At 39.3% G+C, this 18,870-nt stretch overlaps 1 protein-coding gene across 1 annotated transcript; it reads right to left on the reverse strand.

Annotated features, from left to right (window-relative positions):
* Positions 1 to 10,168: 10,168 nt before the first annotated feature.
* prdm13 (PR domain containing 13) lies at positions 10,169 to 16,774 on the reverse strand. Its single transcript, XM_038270247.1, has 4 exons — positions 16,348 to 16,774; positions 15,091 to 15,222; positions 14,871 to 14,991; positions 10,169 to 11,936 (listed from the first exon to the last, which is right to left on the reverse strand). The coding sequence occupies exons 1-4, from the start codon at positions 16,513 to 16,515 to the stop codon at positions 10,483 to 10,485; spliced, it is 1,875 nt and encodes a 624-aa protein (XP_038126175.1). The 5' UTR covers positions 16,516 to 16,774; the 3' UTR covers positions 10,169 to 10,482.
* Positions 16,775 to 18,870: the final 2,096 nt, after the last annotated feature.

Here is an 18,870-nt window from a genome sequence, read left to right on the forward strand (position 1 = left end):
AAGCTGGTTCGTCGAGAGTAGCAAGTTCGTCCTTAATATTTTCATTTAAGGCCATAAAATAAGCCCCCATTAGAGCGATTTGGTTCCATCCGGAAGCGGCTGCCTTAACCCGGAAGTTGATTGAGAAATCAGCCACAGAAGAATTTCCCTGTTTTAAACTGAAAAGGGAACGAGAGTCAATTGTTTGGTCCGTCTCCTGGTTAAAAACCTGGGAAAATTCAGAAATAAAGTCAGCATATCGGCAGTTGAGACTTTGATCAGAGGGGAATCTGGCTTGAGCCCACTCCAAAGCTCTTCCTGTAAGTTGGGAAAGAATAAAGGTTACTCTTTTATAGTCCGTGGAAAAACTGTTGGGAGAATTTTGAAAAAGTAACCGGCACTGAAATAAAAAACCCTTGCAATCCTTCATATTACCGGAGAATCTCTCAGGGAGGCAAGGACGGAACTCAGGTGACGTCACGGCTGGTGACCTCGGAGGGGGAACCGGACCCGGAAATGGTTGCGCTGCTGGCGTGGCGTTAGCACTGTTTACATAGTTAGCATAGCCTTGGATTACCTGGTTTTGCATCTCAATGCGGGTGTTTAGTTCACGTAAGGCCAAGGCGTGTCCATTGAGTTGGGCCGCCTGTTCTTCCAGATGACGGGTGAGGTGATCCGCTGGGCCTTGTGTTTGGCCGCAGTGTTCTGTCAAGATTGGCTCTCAAAGGTGACCCAATGATGCAGAACACCACTAGACGGAAACAGTTTCAAAGGTTTAACAGAGTTTATTGTTCACAAGCACAATGAACGGGTTCTGGTTCTGGTCCTGGGAGACAGGTACACCGGAGTCTGTGTGGAGGACAGTTTAGTTAGCGGAGCACTTAGGGACTTGTCTTTAGGATTGTTTCTGGCTTGTACCTTGTGGGTCCTTGAATGAAGCTTGGAGAGGGAGGTTGTTGGAACTGGAGAAGGTTTGGTAGCAGAGTCCGCTAGCTGTTTCAGCGTCTTGCTTCTCAGGAGGTAGCCGACCTTGGTTAGTGTTTCCAGCTCTTGGTCCAGAGCTGCATAGAAAACCAGAGGGATTCTTCAGGTTTGGCTCAGAGGGCAGGCTCGGCAGGTTAAGCTCTTCCAGAGCTTCGCGGGAAAAAACTGGTTTCCTGGAAAGACAGAGATAACGTTAGAATCCAGCTTGGATTCAAAAGTCAACAAAGGTTCTCAGAGGTTCTAGGCTTAGGTGCTAACCAACTGGATCAACACTGCGGCGTTGAGGCAAGGTCTGAAGACAGCTTAAGTAGTGGATCCTCTGATGATGGTAACGAGCAGCAGCTGTGCAGGAGGCTCTACTCAGGAGGATCCACGGCGGACTCTGCTGGAGAAGGGTGGAACTTCTCCAGCCTCCAACAGATGGTAGAGGAGGGGATGGAGGTGGGTTGAAACAGGGTCACGTGAATAAAGCAAGAGACGGCGCAACCACTGCCTGCCCTTTGGGTAGCAGATGAATTGTGGATCAGAGGCCTTTTAAAATGAACTTTGGATGCTGATTGGCTTTTGTGGAAGTGTGGTTTAAAGCTGATTGGCTGTGTCGTAGGTGGATGAAGGTGAGTAATCAGTTTATTCAGTTTAACTTCCACCTAGACTCCATTTCTCAATCAAGCTGACCAGCATTAATATAAGGAGGAGAAGGATCATCTCCTATTTGCCGGATCATTACCCCTGATGGTATTCTATCTATAGACCTAAACCAGGGATATCTTACTTGTTAAATCTGTATTCTTGAGAATGTCTTTAACTTGGACGCTGTTATTGTTCCAGACATCCAGTGAACCTTAGTTTTTCTCCGTTCTTCATGGTAAAGGTCTTACCTGTGTGCAGCAGGTCTCAGTCTTCATCAGCTGCCTGCCCGCTCTCCAGCATGACGTCTCTTTCAACTACCAACCCTCTCGGATCTCACTCACATTCTCCTGGACCTTTGGGGTACAATCTGCAAAGCCCGCTTAATCAGATCCTTACAAATTCATGCTGCCTCCCCTTCATTTCTTAAATAAGCAAATCAATCAGTCATCAGTTGTCATCAACCAACCTGATCAATCTGCTTTCTGCCTTCAGACCAACCAGAAAGTTACAGCTGACTTCCAGCAGTTTTCCACTTCTACATTCTTTTTGGTTTTGTAAATAAAACTCTAAAAGTCACTGATTCTCCCTGTGATTCTGCATGTGGGTCAAACTACACACCAACATGATGGCCAGTGAGAAATGAAGATGTGTTTTAAAAGAGCCTTTTTGCTGTATTTGCAGCACTGTAAACTTCCTCTGCACTGCCATCTCTCAAACTTCTTAACTACTTTTTGTACTTTTCAAACACCTTTTGATCTGGAAATCTCTTACAAGATAAAAAGTTTTATATTTTCAATCAGATTTATTTTTCTTGTGAATTAACATCCTCAAAGATGTTTCAGAAGGTACCGAGGGTGACCTTTTTATTAAAATACAATCAGCCGGAGGGAAACAGAGAAGGATGCATTATTTCTTTTCAAATTATTTCCCATTCATCATTCCTTCTTTCGAAGACTTGAAGTCACTTGAGGCATGCTACAGGTCATCTTATTCTTACCGACTTCAAAATCTACATGCTTCTCACAGAAAAACAAACCATTTCACATGTGACATCGAGTTGGTGTCAGAAGAAGGTGTAGGGCATCCGAATCTGTTTTTCTATTTCAAAAAGCTTTTTTGTTATTGCTGAGACATCCTCATCTTCTTCTCAGGATATGGTACTGAAAGAATGTATAGTAAAACTTGCATATTGTCTTCCAAGGTCTATACTGTCCACCTTTTTTGTACTTATTCCTTAAATGATAAAATGACCTACAGCCATTAATTGTTCCTATATTATTACATCCAGTCCAACATCACCTCCTTTCTTCTTTCAGGTCTTCAGATTCTACGTCCTTGCTGTAACTTTCTTCTCATTTTAGCCCCAAAGATCCTCAGTGCTATTGATTGTGTTATCAGCTCTCAGTTAAGAAAAGCCTTGGCTTCTAATGAATATTTTATCATCTGCAATAACAAAAAGAGACAAAAAGATTTTCTTTGGCAATGGACAGAGACCATGTCAGTATCTCATAATAATTTCTTTCAAAATCCTGCAGGGACTTTGTGGTGGCCTTGCCAATGTATTCAATAGTGTCTTTAGTTGTTCCGACTGCCCAATATGGATATCTAGAAACAATCGAGTCAAATGGACTGTTTGGTGATTACTTACACAATAAAAAGACTTCCTGAATCAAGAAAGTCGCACCAGACTTTCTTGGAGACAAAAGAGTACACTGCATACACGGTGGCCTTGGTGAGCAGGTTATTCTGGCAGAAAAGTCAGGTTTGTCTCTTCAATTAAGCTCCCTTTTCAACTCCCTGTGGTCCCACTAATAGTCAGCACCAATTGATTGAAAACACTGATTAGAGGGAATGAGCGAACAGAATGAAAGCAGACAGCATCTGGACCTAATCCAGTGCCAGTACTCTGCAGGCGGGAGAGAATTTAACACAGGGTCGAGAGTATACCGGCGAGCCGACACAGGGCTCAGCAGCCACTTAAGTCACACTCCTGCTGAGCATGAAAACACTTTTTGGAGGTCAATACAATTATGCCTGTGTTGCTGTCAATCAGTAAAGGCATGCATGTTTGCTGAAGCTTCTGGTGGAGGCTCTTGTACGAAACATGCCCCCTCTACATAGAACAAATGCAGCAGAATCAAAGCACATTAAACACATTTAAAACAAAAAAAACTGATTTAACCATCCATGAAATGTATTTATATAAATCAGCTTTCTTAGAGTGAAGTCAAAGCAAAAGAAGTCACGTTTTTTGTCCCACTCAGCATTGCAAAGATAATCTTGCTGAGGTTTTGTGGCATGCATTTGTAAGTCTCCTTCAGTCTAATATACCTAATATGAGTACATCAATGTTTGATTTAACCTCAGTATAAATTAGATTTATCCATCTTCCTCCCATCATCCATCAGGGTCACGGTGGGGCTGGTGTGGGCAAGCAGCCTATGGGCAAAAGGTATGGTACATGGTATGGGCAAAAGGTATGGTACAGTCCGGATACGTACAACCAGGCACATAGCTAAGGGTATTTTAGAGGTTCCAATTAACCTAACAGTATATTTTTGGACGGTTGGACGAAGCCAGAATACCCAGATAGAAACCATGCTCCAGATAGAAAGACCTTTAACCAGGACTCAAACCCAGGACCTTCTTGTTGCAAACTGTGCTGTTAATTAAATTCAATTTAGTTTATTTATATAGCGTCAGTTCACACGTCTTTAAAAGTCATGTTACAGAGACAACTCAATGGAATCGTCAAGTCAGGTTGGTTAACCTCTTACACCCTTAGGGGGTATAAATAAATTTCTGCCTGACAAAAACACACAAAAGTAAATCACTTATAGCCTCACAGCTATTAGATTTAAGAGAGACTTTTGGTACCTCTGTAAAGGTAAGATGTCATAGAATGGTTTTCTGGTGTCAGCACCATTGTAACTTTGACCCTGCCTGAAATATTAGGGACAAAATACAAAATATTTTGCATTTTTTGAACCTCGCCAAAATTTTCTTTGAAATAAACATTGCAAAACACTACCAAAATATTATTTATAGGACAAAAAAGTAGTACAGACTTTTAAATCTAAATGTTGTGTAAAAATATACCAAATTTGGACTCAATCAGATGAATCATATTTATTTTAGAATGGTATTAGTGAGAAATTTCTTAGGCGGAGAGGCCATTTTGGCACATTTATCCAAAAATGTCACCAAACTGTGCCAAATGTGTTTTTTACATCAATACTGGGGGTTTCTTAAAATTACGAGGTCACGTAGCAGCTGGACCCACCGGTGGGTCCGTAGGGTTCTAGGGGCTAAAAGGAATTCCAGCTGACTGCATTGATCCTGGAGATGCTCTTCTCCTGATTGAGTATGTAGTCAGCTTGCATTATGATATTGACTATGTGGCAATCCCTCACACTGAGCATGCATGCAGCGACAGTGGAGAGAAAAAGCACCCTTTTAACAGGAGGAAAACCTCCCATCAGACTCAGTGTGAGAGGAGTTACATACAAGAAGAACACAGAAGCACTGATCCATGAAAACTTGCTATGTTGGAAAAAGTAACAGTAAGCTAGCTTCACAGGTGACTCTATCTAGGAAATAAGCCGTTAAGCAGATGAGCACTGAGCCCAGATTAAAGAGAGCACATACAGTTAGACATAGTAAAAGCTGAGCTGATAGCTATGTCTAAGAGAAAAACAGGACCAAGCACTGAAGCATGGGCCCAACTCTATTGATTGTTGATGGCAGCAGCATAGCTTATATTTCTCTCCAACATGGTGTCACTGCCAAACAGGAATAGATTAGATTAAGCTAATGCGATTTAAAAAAAAAAAGCAGAGAGCAGAAGATTGAAGGTTGAACTGAGAAATACTGCAGAATGGAAGAATAGTGAAAGAATGAAGCAGGATGATGAAAAAGGGTCCATATGTCCTCCAGCATTCTAAGCCTATAGCAGCATAAGTATAGAGATAGCTCTGAAAAACCTGAGCCTGTCTAACTATAAGCTTTATCTAAAAAGAAGCGTTTGAGTCTAGCCTTACAGGTTGACAGGGTGTCTGTCTCATGGACTAAACTGGTAGTTGGTTCCACTTGAGAGGAGCCTGATAACTAAAAGATCTGTCACTGATTCTACTTTTAGAAATTCTAGGAACCACTAGTAAACCTGCAGACTGAGAGTGAAGTGCCCTGTTAGGAACATAAGGAACAATCAGATATCTGATATAAGATGGAGCTTGGCCATTTAAGGCTTTATATGTGAGAAGGAGGATTTTTAATTCTATTCTGCATTTAACAGGAAGACAATGAAGGGAAGCTAATATTGGAGAAATATGACATTGTTTTATATTTTCATCAGATATTTCTGATATTTTTTTAATGTGGAGATGAAGAAAATTCTAGAAACATCTTTGATTTAAATGACAGATCCTGATCAAAACTACAACCAAGATTTCTTACTTTATTTTACGAAGCCAATTTAATCCTATCCACATGAAGTGACTGACTTATCAGCTTATATTTGTCTAAAGTTAGTAGTTTAGTCCAAAGACAATAAATTCTGGTTTATCTGAATTCAAAAATGCAAAGTTATAAATCATTCAGAATTTTATGTTTTCAAGACATGCCTGTAATCTGTGTAATGGGTTAGTTTCATCTGGATTTAAGGATAAATATAGCTGAGTGTCATCAGTATAACAGTGGGAATTACTACCATGCTGTCTGATAATTCTACCAATTGGGAGCATATATACGTATAGTAAAGAGAAATGGTCCTAGCACCTGTCAGCTTGCCACCAAACGCTGCAGATGCTTGTAAATTATTTGAGTGATGTGTGTGGCAGAAGGGAAACAGCTAAAACCTGCAGGACAATGGGCCACGAGGACCAGAGTGGGACACCACTGATGTAGGGAACACAGGAAACATCTCAGTTTACGTCTAAAGTTTGTTTGGCGGGAAAGTAACAATGCAGATTGTCATAAGACTTATTCTCTTGGGTGAAACATGGTGGTGGTAGCATCATGGTGTGGGGATACATTTCTTCAGATAAGCTGGAAAATGGATGATGCTAAATGTGGACTGGTTCTGTAACAAAATACTACAACAGACTTGAGACCAGATTCAGGTACACCTTCCAATACGTCTAAACATTCAACCAGCTACAAATGTCATGGTCTTAGCCTTATCTGGTGGTAGAATGGTCCAGAACTAAATCCAAATGAGAACTTGTAGCGAGGTTTGAAAACGGATGTTGACTTTGCTTCCCAATCATATTAAGTGTGAACTGTTTCACAAAAAGATTTGGAAACTATACAGGATTTGTAAATCCAGTAAAGTATTATGCTGGTAAAGGTATAATACCTTTACAATTGGCTGGTTTTAATATTGTAAATTAAGAGAAGATGTAGAAGTGTATGGAGTATTTGTGTTTTTTTTAGGTGCAGCATACAGAGATAGTGACCCAGTTAAGGTTAATTTAGAATCATCTTCCTGTTAAATCTTTGTCACTTTAGTCGTTCATTAAATTCTAAATTAATGAGAGCAATTTTTATAGAAAAATTTCTTAAGTCACATGTTGCTGCCAAACCTGTTTCAATTCAGAGTTGCACTTAGAGTAGCGTGCACCAGGCAGCACACAGCAGCGTAGCAGGGTGGAGGTCATTCAACAAAATAAAACCTTCAACAGAACCAGACCTATGAAGGGTGGCCTTCTGGCCCAACAGGCAGGGAGCGAGAGGACATAACAGAATGCAAACATGTGGACCAGAAAGACCTTGCAAAAAAAAATACAATAATAAAAATACAATTTGGTGCCAACAATGGGGGGAATAAAAAGGAGTGGTAAGGAAATGTGTATAAAATCAGAAATTCACCAGTCGCTTGAATCCATAGTAGTAAGATAATTTTCCAAAACTTTAAAGATAGATAGATAGATAGATAGATAGATAGATAGATAGATAGATAGATAGATAGATAGATAGATAGATAGATAGATAGATAGATAGATAGATAGATAGATAGATAGATAGATAGATAGATAGATAGATAGATAGATAGATAGATAGATAGATAGATAGATAGATAGATAGATAGATAGATAGATAGATAGATAGATAGATAGATAGATAGATAGATAGATAGATAGATAGATAGATAGATAGATAGATAGATAGATAGATAGATAGATAGATAGATAGATAGATAGATAGATAGATAGATAGATAGATAGATAGATAGATAGATAGATAGATAGATAGATAGATAGATAGATAGATAGATAGATAGATAGATAGATAGATAGATAGATAGATAGATAGATAGATAGATAGATAGATAGATAGATAGATAGATAGATAGATAGATAGATAGATAGATAGATAGATAGATAGATAGATAGATAGATAGATAGATAGATAGATAGATAGATACTCCCCTTGTTTGTTGTATTATGGTTTTTGGGGAGAGTATTTTTTCTTTTTTGATGTATTTAGATTTTTCAATTCACACTGGCTTTGTTTTTGCATTTGGTGCTGGGAAAACTAGGGGACAATGGAAGCAAGCTTTATAATAATTTACACTTTTTTATCAAGACTTAATGTTGCACACAGTTTTCCTTTCCCCAAATAAGTTCAATTGAAATGGTTCTGCGTGTGTCGTTAATTTAAATAAAGACAGTTTGGAAAAGCTTGCTGTATTCTGCCAAGTTTAAAACATCAATTAAAAGCGGGTTCTGGGGAGAACCAAAGAAGGAAAAAGTCAGTGGGCAGATGGGGTCCAATTGATTTAGTACTTTTAAAGAACACAAAAAGATGGGTACTTTAGGTTACAGCTAATATTTTCCATTTTAAGAATAAACGTGTTTCATTTTTTCTCTAACTAGAAATAAAACGTATCCATCTGCATCAGCTTTTGGATCAGATTTTTACCACAGTCCGCCTGCAGTCAGAAAACTCTCCAATCAGCCCTTGGGGCCACAATTGGACCCCAGAAAGCATGTGAAAAGCCTCTTATTGTGCAGTAGCTCATGGTTTCTAATAAACAGATCTCTAACAGAGTGATAAGTGTAGCAAAGTGTTTGTTTTCTACGTAGTTAACAGTTTGCATCATAGGTTTCATTATTTTCACATATTAATTTTTTCATCAAAATTACCAATAAACAGCAGCTATGATTTTTGTTTGACATTAATTCAAATCATGTAATTTAAAACCCTTTTTTAAATTTGATATTTAACATAACTTAGTTTTTTTTTTTTTTTATTATTTCAAATCATTATCCAAGTATTTTCTTGGTCTCAGGCAGAAGATGAAGTTTTAGATTTTTGTATTAAAGCACTATAAATACTATAGATACATAGAAGATTTAAAAAATACAAAATTAATATTAAATGAGTGCTATTTTGCAAATAATATAACTTTCGGTAAGAAAAAAAGATGCATTGCAGGCTAACAGTTTCATATGAGCGGTCAAATTTGACTTTTTATAAAACATTCATCACAAATTATAAATAGATAATAAAAGATTTGAGATTGAGATGTTTACCAACGTCCCTTTCCCACATAAAAGAAAGACGTCAAACACATCTTTTGCTTTAAATTAATTTATTTAAAAAAAAAGGAAAACATCCATTTAATAATTAGCAGTATATTATTGTCCTCTTAGACAACATCACGTATAAACACACACACACAACTTCTCCAATGGAATGCCAAATCTCATCATTATAATGTACAACTTATTTACAACACATTGGACTGCAAACCATAGTTACACTTTCTTTTTCTGTTTATAAATCCTTAAATAAGCTGGAAGCTGCTTGGTGCTTCCAGAAGAGGGCAAGGTGGGGAAAAAAAGTGCAAATTTAATAACAGAGTTATGGTCAGAGGGAAATGGGGAGGAGGAGCTGATAATAAGAATTGCAGCTCAACAGTGGGGGTGGGTTATTTTTAAAGTGCAAAAGCAGTTACAAAAAAAAAGGAAAATAATGAGAATATTCACAATAAAAAAAAGAAAAAGAAATGATTAGGGAGCCACTTTCGGGAAAAGTCTGACTGGGAGCTTTTGCGCTTCTCATATTTGGATTAAGGTTTTATTCTGAATCATTAAACTGAGTTTATTACAAAGATTTCATCAACAAATAAAGCAAATTTAACAAACATATCTCATATGTTGCACTGGAAAAACTCTCTAGAAATAAGTAGAAATTTCTTCAATTAAGTGTATTTACTATTAATTTGAGTAGGTAAATAAGACAGTCTGCCAATGGAATAAGTATTTTACTCTTAAAATAAGATAATTAGATAAAATGCACTTAAAATAAGACAATGCAATTGTGTTTTTGTTTTGTTTTTTATGTGAATTGTCTTGTTCCATTGGCAAAATGTCTCTTTTACCTCGTCAATTCAAGAAGAAATGCACTTATCTGAAGAAAAAAATTACTTATCTAGATTTCGTTTTTTTTTCTTCCAGTGTGGCAGTTTTGTTTTGTTTTAACTTTCAATGTTTGCAATAAAAGATAAAAAGAGAATATCTATAAGCGGTTGATGTTCCTTTTTTCTTTTTCTTTTTTTTTTTTTTTTTTGCAGGTGGGTCTCGTGCCTGCATGAAAACAATGTTTTTGGTTCCACTTAATTAAAAAAAAATTTTATAAGGATAATTGGCGAGGAAAATAAAAGAAAACTGCCATTTTTTCACACTTATTAATGAATAAATCGCTAAATGCATAAATGACATTCCGAAAACAGCCAGATTAAATCAAATTAGAAATAAATGTATTAAAGTGTTGTATTTTTGTTTAGACCATGTCACTGGGAAAACTAGTTGAAATGTTCATGCTACGCCAAAAAGAAAAAAAACTAAAAACTTTAGATTAGTTTTCTGTGTCCGTGGAAGCAGCTTAGTCTGTGTTTTTGGACTCCTGGTCGCTCTGGTCGTCGGTGAAGCAAACGTCCACATCGCTTTCGTTCTCGCTCTTGTGCTCCGGGTCCTCAAACGGGCCCCCGGGTTTGTCGTCCAGCTTCTTCAGAGTCTGCCCGGGGTGTCTGGACTTGACGTGCCGCTCCAGATCCCTCCGCCGAACCAGCACCTTCCCGCAGAAGTCGCACCTGTACGGCGTGTTTCCCTCCGCGTGCAGCCGGATGTGTTTGTTCAGGTTGCTCGGGTCTCCGAAGGGCCTGAAGCAAACTTTGCACTTCAGCGGCTTGTAGCCGGTGTGCGTCCTCATGTGGATCTTAAGGCCGTACTTCCTGGAGTACAGCTTACCGCAGTAGAGACACAGGTGGCCCTTTTTGGGTTTGCCGGATCCGGTGGAGCCGGTGCTTCCTGCCGGAACGGAGTCCAGGCGCGTCCGGTTCTTCTCCGCGCTGATCTCTGAAAGCTGCTGCGTGTGCATGGCGATCTCCCGGTCGATATTGGTGATGGAGCCCAGTTCCTGACCAAGAGGCGGTGCGCCAAAGTAGGGCATTGAGTCTGGGTATTTGAGGAGGTTGCTGAAGTGGAATTTGAGCGGGTAATAGGGCGAGCTGTACAGCAGCTCTCCGTTATAGACTGTAAAGGGCATCAGCGGGATGTTGCAGTCCCCGCTGTACGCCTTCACGCCGTCAAAGTGAGGAAGGGAGAACCTTTCAAAGTGCAAACCGGGGGGGATCTGGGGGTACCGGGACGGGGACAAGCCGGCGTGCATTCGGCTCTCGACGTGCTTGAAGGCCGACGTTTCCTCCACATGCTGCAGCAGCGGGAATCCCCGTATGGGATTTGCGCAGGGTGCGTCCATGATGGCCGGCGCGCACTTAGGATGGTGGTTCCCGGAACCGTTCAGGGCCTCCCCCAGGTTGCGAATCGGTTTCATGTTTCCTATGAGTTTACTAAACCCGGCGCCAGTCAGCTTCCCTGCGGCCTCCTCTCTGGAAGCCTCCGCGCCCTGGACTTTGGAGCCGCCAGTGGGCTTGAAGGCGGAGCGCACGCCCGGATGGAAACCCATGCTGCCCAGCACCGAGGATGCTGCACCCAGACCGAGGAGGTGTCCCTGGTTTCTGGATGACGTGACGCTCATATCCAGGGCTCTGTCCTGCTCCTCGGAGCTGCCTTTCTTTGACAGTCCGCTTTTGTTGTTCGGGAAGGGCGAGGAGGACACCGCCCGCCTGCTGGAGTCTGAGGGGCAGCTGTGGCTGGAGGTGTTCGGGATGTCTCCGGATTTTGGCGACCTGCTGAAGGTCTCGGTTCCTCTGGCCTGCTCGCTGCTTAGAAACCTCCGGCCGTTGCTCAGGGCGCAGTGGAAGTGGATGTGGGCCTTGAGAGTGTTGGGATATTTGAATATTCTCCAGCAGTACCAGCAGATGTAACGCTCTTCGCCTGCAAAAAAAAAAAAAACAAAAAAACACCAAAACAAATAATTAAATAAAAGTTAAATGCAAATTAGACCCCCCCAGCATCACTGGTCCACCGCAGGTGCATAACTTCATACAAACTTAATGTTATTTATTCAGTTAGTTTTCAGTTCTAAAATAAAATTATTAAATAATAAAAAACTGCAGATTTAATGATTAAAAGAAAAATACAAAGACTTTCTGGAGAAATGTTCATTGCGTTTTTTATTTTTTATGTTAACTAGCGGCCATTTCTGGGCCATGTGGCTCTCTGTCCAGGGGGGCACGACAATGGGGCGTCCCAAATTAAGGGAGCACCAGCATGTGCATTCACTGTATGACAATGAGGCTGCGATGGCGTATAGAAACTATTTGATATGCAGTGTTTTATGCTTTTACTCTACTTAACATATTGGTTCAAAAATGAAATAATTCTATTGATAAAACCCCAAAAGTACAATTCCATTTTGAAAAGCGATACCTTAAAAATACCAGTGAAGACGGACAATAAAATGTTTTTCTCTTCAGTCACAGATTAAAGGGTCTGCTCCACAGAATATTAACAATCATATTTCTAATATGGGTAGTTAAATCATTTCTCTCCATAATGTCAGTGCTGGAGTTTTTATCTAACCTGCACTTTGACTGCAAACCAATAAAAAATAATAGGTGAAAAGTTGCAATCTTTTCTTGTGGCACAACCTGTTAAACTTGACCCCTGCTCCACACACTGAGGCTGCATTGAAAAGCCATGGCTGGCATAAAATTACAGTTTAATATGAAAAAAAATCTTTATTCAAATAATAGTGATAGATTAATAACTGATATCAATGTTGAGAAAACTAAATCGGACATTTTTAATTATAGAGGCGCTCATTCTACGAAGATGAACTTTAGGTTTTATGGCTGGTGGATTTGATTTTAACTGAACACAATTTAGGGCCTCAAATATCCTTATTGTGGCTCTGTTCGATAACTTGGTTTATGTGCGCCTTGGTGCAAAAATTCCCAATAATGAATTTTTTTTATTGTATAGAAATAAAAATTTTCCATGCACTGGAAAAAATCGAAATCTATATAAGTAATGGATTGAGGAGGTAAAAGAGACATTCTTTCTTAAAATAAGTGCATTTGTTCTTAGATTAAAGAGGTAAAAGAGTCATTTTTCTAATTGAACAAGACAATTTACACTAAAAATAAGAAAATATAATTGTATAGTCTTATTTCAAGTGCATGTTCTAATTATCTTATTTTAAGAGTAAAAATACAAATTCCATTGGCAAATAATCTTATTTACCTGCTCAAATTGAGGGTAAATACACTTAATTTAAGTCATTTTTATTTATTTATAGATCGTTTTTGCAGCGTGGCTCCCCAGATTTGTTAAAAGTAAATCAAAGCTTTATTGGAGCAATAAAAAAAAAAACTTCCTCCCCCTGCTGCACCTAATGGCGCTCCTAAGATCTTGTTCCAAACCGTAATAGACTCTAGGAGTCTTCCTAATGGCCCCCAGTTGGCCACTCAAAAGATAATATAGATGTAATGATTTTGTAATCCTCATGCGGGCCATTGTTTATGATCACCATCAAAAAGGCAAACGCCCTGCCCAATCTGGCGCTCCGGAGCACGCACAATTCAACGCGGCCCTTTCCCTCTCTGCGCCCTTTCCCGTGGAAGTGACAGCAGCTGTTGCTTGAAATCGCAAGTCTCCAGAAACAATGGCGCAGACCCATCTGTTGACGCCTCAATGGTGGAGGGGGGGTGAGCCCGTATGTCCAGGAGCGCACACGGTGCGCGCTGCGCCGCAGAATCCGGCCAATATACACCCCACATAAAAGTTGGTATTCATTAGGCCACAATACCTTAACGCAGCCACGTAATTCAGCGTGAAGCACTTGTTTTTGAATTATTTGCTTTTGAATACATGAATATTAACGACGGGCTGACATTCGTTAACCTCCGTGGAGCGACTGAATCACGGGGCCTTATTCTTCCTCTGTTTTCACCGAAGCGCGTCAATCTCTGCTTTTAATTGCTTTTTTTTTTTATTCAGCGTATCAAACACCGTCATTATTATTCTCTTTTTCTTTTTCTGGTCTCATATTATATCAGTCGCACACTTTCTGTCGTTTTGTTTTCATAAACAAACCAAGAGATGTCTGATTCAGACTCTCTGTCTGATGAAGGAATTTCCATTTAAGTATCTGTTGATAATCTCCTCTGTAACAGGATTAGTATCTAATGAGTGTCTGTTTTACACAGAGGGGACATTAATCCCCAAGCTCAAACATCGGATTATTATAAGCAGCCCAAACAGGAAGATTAACCACCGGGAGGATGAAAAAAAAAGAAGATTCTCCAGACCGATGATAAAATTGAGCGTCTAATCCAAGTTTGTTTGTTTCTAGCAGATATCTGTGCGAAAACAGGTGCTCAGATTTGGATGATTTGATTCCTTGTGTGAGTTTTCTGTCCATTTAAAATAATTTAACTTAATTGTAGCAGCAAAAAAAAAAAAAAAAAAAAAAAAAAAAAAAAAAAAGAATTTGATCTATTTCGGGGGAAAAACGTTAATTAAAACAAGAAACGAAAGCCTTTTGGTAATAAAACAAACTGTATTGATTAACCCATTAAATCCAGGACAGTGAAATAATTGACAGATTATTTTTTAAATTAGAATTGTAAATCAACTTTCTCACAAATTAAATAAAAAAAAATCGAACTACTTAAATTAAATAATTTATTTGCATCAATTTTGATACATTAAGCATTTTTGTATAGTCTGCACATTTTCTGTTCACTACACGATTCAACAACTCATGTATGAAATATAATACACGTGGCTTTAAAGGGTTAAATGTTTGCTAAGCTGTTCATTTATATTTTTTATATGATTATATGTGTAATAAATGTTCTTTACCTTTCTCGTCGTGCGTAGGAGTGGCCGTTGTTGGGATGTCGTACCACTGCGCAAGACCGTTGGAGTACCAGACACTGAGCTCCTCTCCTGCTTGGATTTCCCTCAAGACGCGGTAAAAAATCTAAAAAGGATGAAACAGTAATGAGTAAAATAAAGGAAGTGCATTTATTTCGATTTAAATAAGAGGGAAGCACAGTGGGGAAAAAAAGTGAAAATTCACCTGTCCGCCAGGTAAGTCCGACACTGCCTCCAGGTTTTGCTCCTGGCTGTTCCTTGCGGCCCGAATAAATCCGATCCAGTCTGGCACAGGGCTGCCCGACTCGTCCACAAACTCTCCACGTACCAAACGGATCTGAGCCAAAAAAACAAAAAACAAGTTGACAAACCCGAAGACACTTTGTTTCCAAGCAGAAACCTAAATAAACAGCCGCGTTGGTTTTATTTATTCATTTGCGTGTTCAATCACACACAAAAAATTTTATTAAATTTGATAAAACAGGTTATATCAAATTGTTCTGCTTTTTGATTCCAGGTGGAGGTGAAGGTGATGCGCGCTTAATGCGTCTTTATCCGCTCTGCTGATCATTTCCTAAAGACAGAGGCGCACGGGCCTAATTGACTTGATATGGGAAACGAATTTGAAGAGTGTCAGAGCGTTTCTAAACTGTTGGAGGACATTAGGGATCGAGGCGTGACATTTGACACAGAGATTGCACCTGATGATCCCCCTGCGGCCCCTCGGGGCCACGCATTTAGACGCATCAATCACAGCCGCTGACAGATTCGGCGATAAAAACAAACATTCATGCGGCTGGAAGAAAAAAATATAATTTTTACACGAAAAGAAAAAAATCTTTTTGAGCATCATTTTTTTTCTTTTTTTTTTTTTTTTCATTTTGCATGTTCAACTTTTTTAATTTGTGAAAATAAACGTTTTCAGCACAATCTGTGCAGCTATTAAAGCAAGTTGGTTTTCTTTTTTAAATTATTTTCCTCTTAACAGTTTTTTCTCCGCCTAAAGGCTGAAACATGGAGTCATGGACCTCACAGGCATCTTTTTTTGGCCGGACTTTATTAACAGTAAACGGCTCAAAGGAATAACGGGCCCGGCAGGCTGTGAAACATAAAGGCGCACAGTCCGTCTACGCACCGACTTCGCCCATTAGGCCGGTTAAGCTGACAAGTCGGCCACTAATGGAGCTCAATTATTTCTAACCTGACAGGCCAAACCAATAATAACTCGCGACTCAATGAAGTCTGACAGGTCAGCAACCAATAAATAAAAAATATTTTAAAAAAGCACTTTTATCTTTAATCTGTTGTTTTGGATATTTGGATCAAATAAAATATATATAAATAAATCAACGACAAATAATTAATCTTATAAATAAATCCTAACGGATTCCAATAATAAAATCCAAATTTTAATGGCTAAAATGGTTTAAATTTATAGATCTGTAAAGAGTTGCAGGCTTACCTTTTTCTTAGGTCCAGTTTCCTTGAGGTCCGACACGTACTTCCCCAGTTTGAAGATGCCAGGTACCGGTCCTATCCGGAGCCCGGACGGGATGGTGCAGTCTGCAAACACACTGACGGTGGTGGACGCCCGAGTGGCTTGCATGGCGCGGGGTGAGATCAGAACCATGAAGACTGATGGAGACCCAGATAGGAGAAAGCGCGCATGCAGAGAGGAGGAGGAGGAGGAAGATGAGGACAGGCCGATGTCCGCCCTCAAATTGACGCGGTGGCGTTATGCTCCCCTGCTTTTCTAGTGATGGAGCAGGGTAAGGTACACCCCCCCCCCCCCCCCCCCGCACACACACACAAGATTGTCTGTGGATGGAGTGGAAGAAGAAGGAGAACTGGGTGGGTGCTGATGAGAGGTGATGCTGGTCTGCGTGGGGAGGGAGGGGGTCTCCTGAGTTTACAGCAGCTCTGAGAAGGTGTGTGCGTGTTTGTGGGTGAATGTGTGGCTGAGTGTGAGAGAGTTGGGCTCTCCCAGCAGCTGTGCGCAGAGGGAAAACGGGCCGGGCCTGCTGCTCACATGGAGACTTTCCCTCACTCCACCGCATAATGAATCGCTCCCAAAACGGTCAAGGGACACAAAGAGCCCGGCGACCCTTCCCATCCCAGAAATCCAATTTGTCAAGGCCAGAGAAAGGAGAGCGCGGAATCAAAGGTCCGGAGCGGCCATTAATCCTCAGCATGTGGCTTTGTCCTCCAGACAGTTCCGATATTTTCACTGACAAATCCACTGTATAATTTCTCCATAAATCGTCACCCTTCCTCTATTCAGGTTTTCTTTGGCTATACTTTAAATCTACTTGGCTGCCACTCTTGAAGCTTCTGCATACTTCAAAGGGTTCCTCTATCCCCCTCCCTGCACCTCCCCTCCTCCTCTTTTTTTTGTCCTTAGTGTGAACAAAAGGAGCAGGAAAGTTTAGAGGACTTGTTAACTTCTATTGACTCTCGGCGTGTGCCGGGTTGAGATCAGGCAGGTACTGAAAGAGGAGGACCAGCAGCAGGAGGAGAGGAGAAAATAACAGCACCATCTTCCCAGCGCGCGCGCGCACGCACACATACTTGTGGTTTTCTTGTTTCCTTAAACAATATGTTCAGCTGCTTTATTCTGCACTTTGAAAAAAAAAAAAAAAAGAAGGGAAACACTCATTGCTTTCTTTTTTATATATATAATGCTATCTCATAAATTTACAGTTTTGTGACCATTTCAATTTTAGGATCGGCTGCAGTATTTTTTAATAAATGCACATTGTTATGATGTGAACTGATGATATATAATAAAAAAAGTGTTTAAATGTTGAAAATTCGCTGTTAAAATATATGTAAAAAATATTTTCAACAAAAAATTGTATTAAAGTAACTAAATATGATTATGTAAATGCCAAAAACGGTTGCATTTTTTCCAGTGTATAATTTAACAGCATCCCTTCAGAAGGCAGAAAATAAAATAGAAACATTGGAATTGGCCATGTGGGGACAGGGAGGCTGGATTGACAAATTAATTGGTTAATCATCGATTTGTTTAGCAATTAACATGAGAGGAACAAAAAAAAAAAAAAAAAAAACCAGGACTGAGCTGTGAAAACCACTATATTTGAAATAGATTAGACCTATAAAGGAAATTTTAATTTATCATGATTTAAATGAAATAATTTTCTGAAATAAATTAAATGATGAAATTAGTTAAACGTTTCGTTTGGTTTGATGAACCTAACGAAAAGATGAAAGATGAAAAAAAATCCTGATCTAAGGTTTTGTGTTAGGTCAAGGGGATGAAGAACAACCTGTGGGCGGTCAGTTCACCCCATGACTATATTGACCTTTGACCTGTCCACATTGGTTTAACACTGAGTGTCTGAAAGGTTTTTTAAATTGAGAGAAAAACAATAGAAAATTAGACCAGGGAGCAGAAGATGCTATCACTGTAAAAAGGAAATTTGGAAGTGTTCAATACTGATCTATAGATAATGTCTTTATAGTAAATTTGCACATGGTTCATTAATTACAACAACATATCAGCTCATAAAAGTAAAAAAAAAAAAAAAAGTTTTTGTTCTATTAAGAAAATGTATGAATTGGAAAATAATTTTGAAATTTATCCGAAAAAACAAGAGTTACTGAGATTCTTAAGGTGGTAAAATCTTGTCAGTGGATGTCAGACAGGTTTGCATAAAAAATATATTCAAAATGCTTTTTCATTTTTTTTTTTTTTTTTTTTTGCTTAGAGGCTATGCTCTTTAAGCGTTCTATATATTTTAAACAAGAGTAGCGAAACCAGATATTAAAAAATATCTCCAAGGTTGATAACTTTTTCATATTTAGGGGAAAAATTGTGAATTATTTGTTTCCTTCTCTTTGAATACTATTTTTGTTATTGCAAAATTGATTACAGCTTTATTTATTTATTTATTTGGTTTATAAATCAGTTTTGAAATATTGTAATTGTATTGTTATATATTTCCGTAAAAGCAAGCCTTTG

Source organism: Cyprinodon tularosa, unplaced genomic scaffold (assembly GCF_016077235.1).
Source record: "Cyprinodon tularosa strain WSP-4 unplaced genomic scaffold, ASM1607723v1 ctg758, whole genome shotgun sequence".
Taxonomy (NCBI): Eukaryota; Metazoa; Chordata; class Actinopteri; order Cyprinodontiformes; family Cyprinodontidae; genus Cyprinodon; species Cyprinodon tularosa.

Bases quoted from the DNA above. Each gene is read 5' to 3' on its own strand.
- prdm13 (XM_038270247.1), bottom strand. From the start codon at position 16,515: ATGGTTCTGATCTCACCCCGCGCCATGCAAGCCACTCGGGCGTCCACC. The intron at 15,223-16,347 runs GTAAGCCTGCAA...TTTTTGGCTCAG, and splicing joins AAACTGGACCTAAGAAAAAG to ATCCGTTTGGTACGTGGAGA. The intron at 11,937-14,870 runs GTAAAGAACATT...TTTTTTTTGCAG, and splicing joins TCCTACGCACGACGAGAAAG to GCGAAGAGCGTTACATCTGC.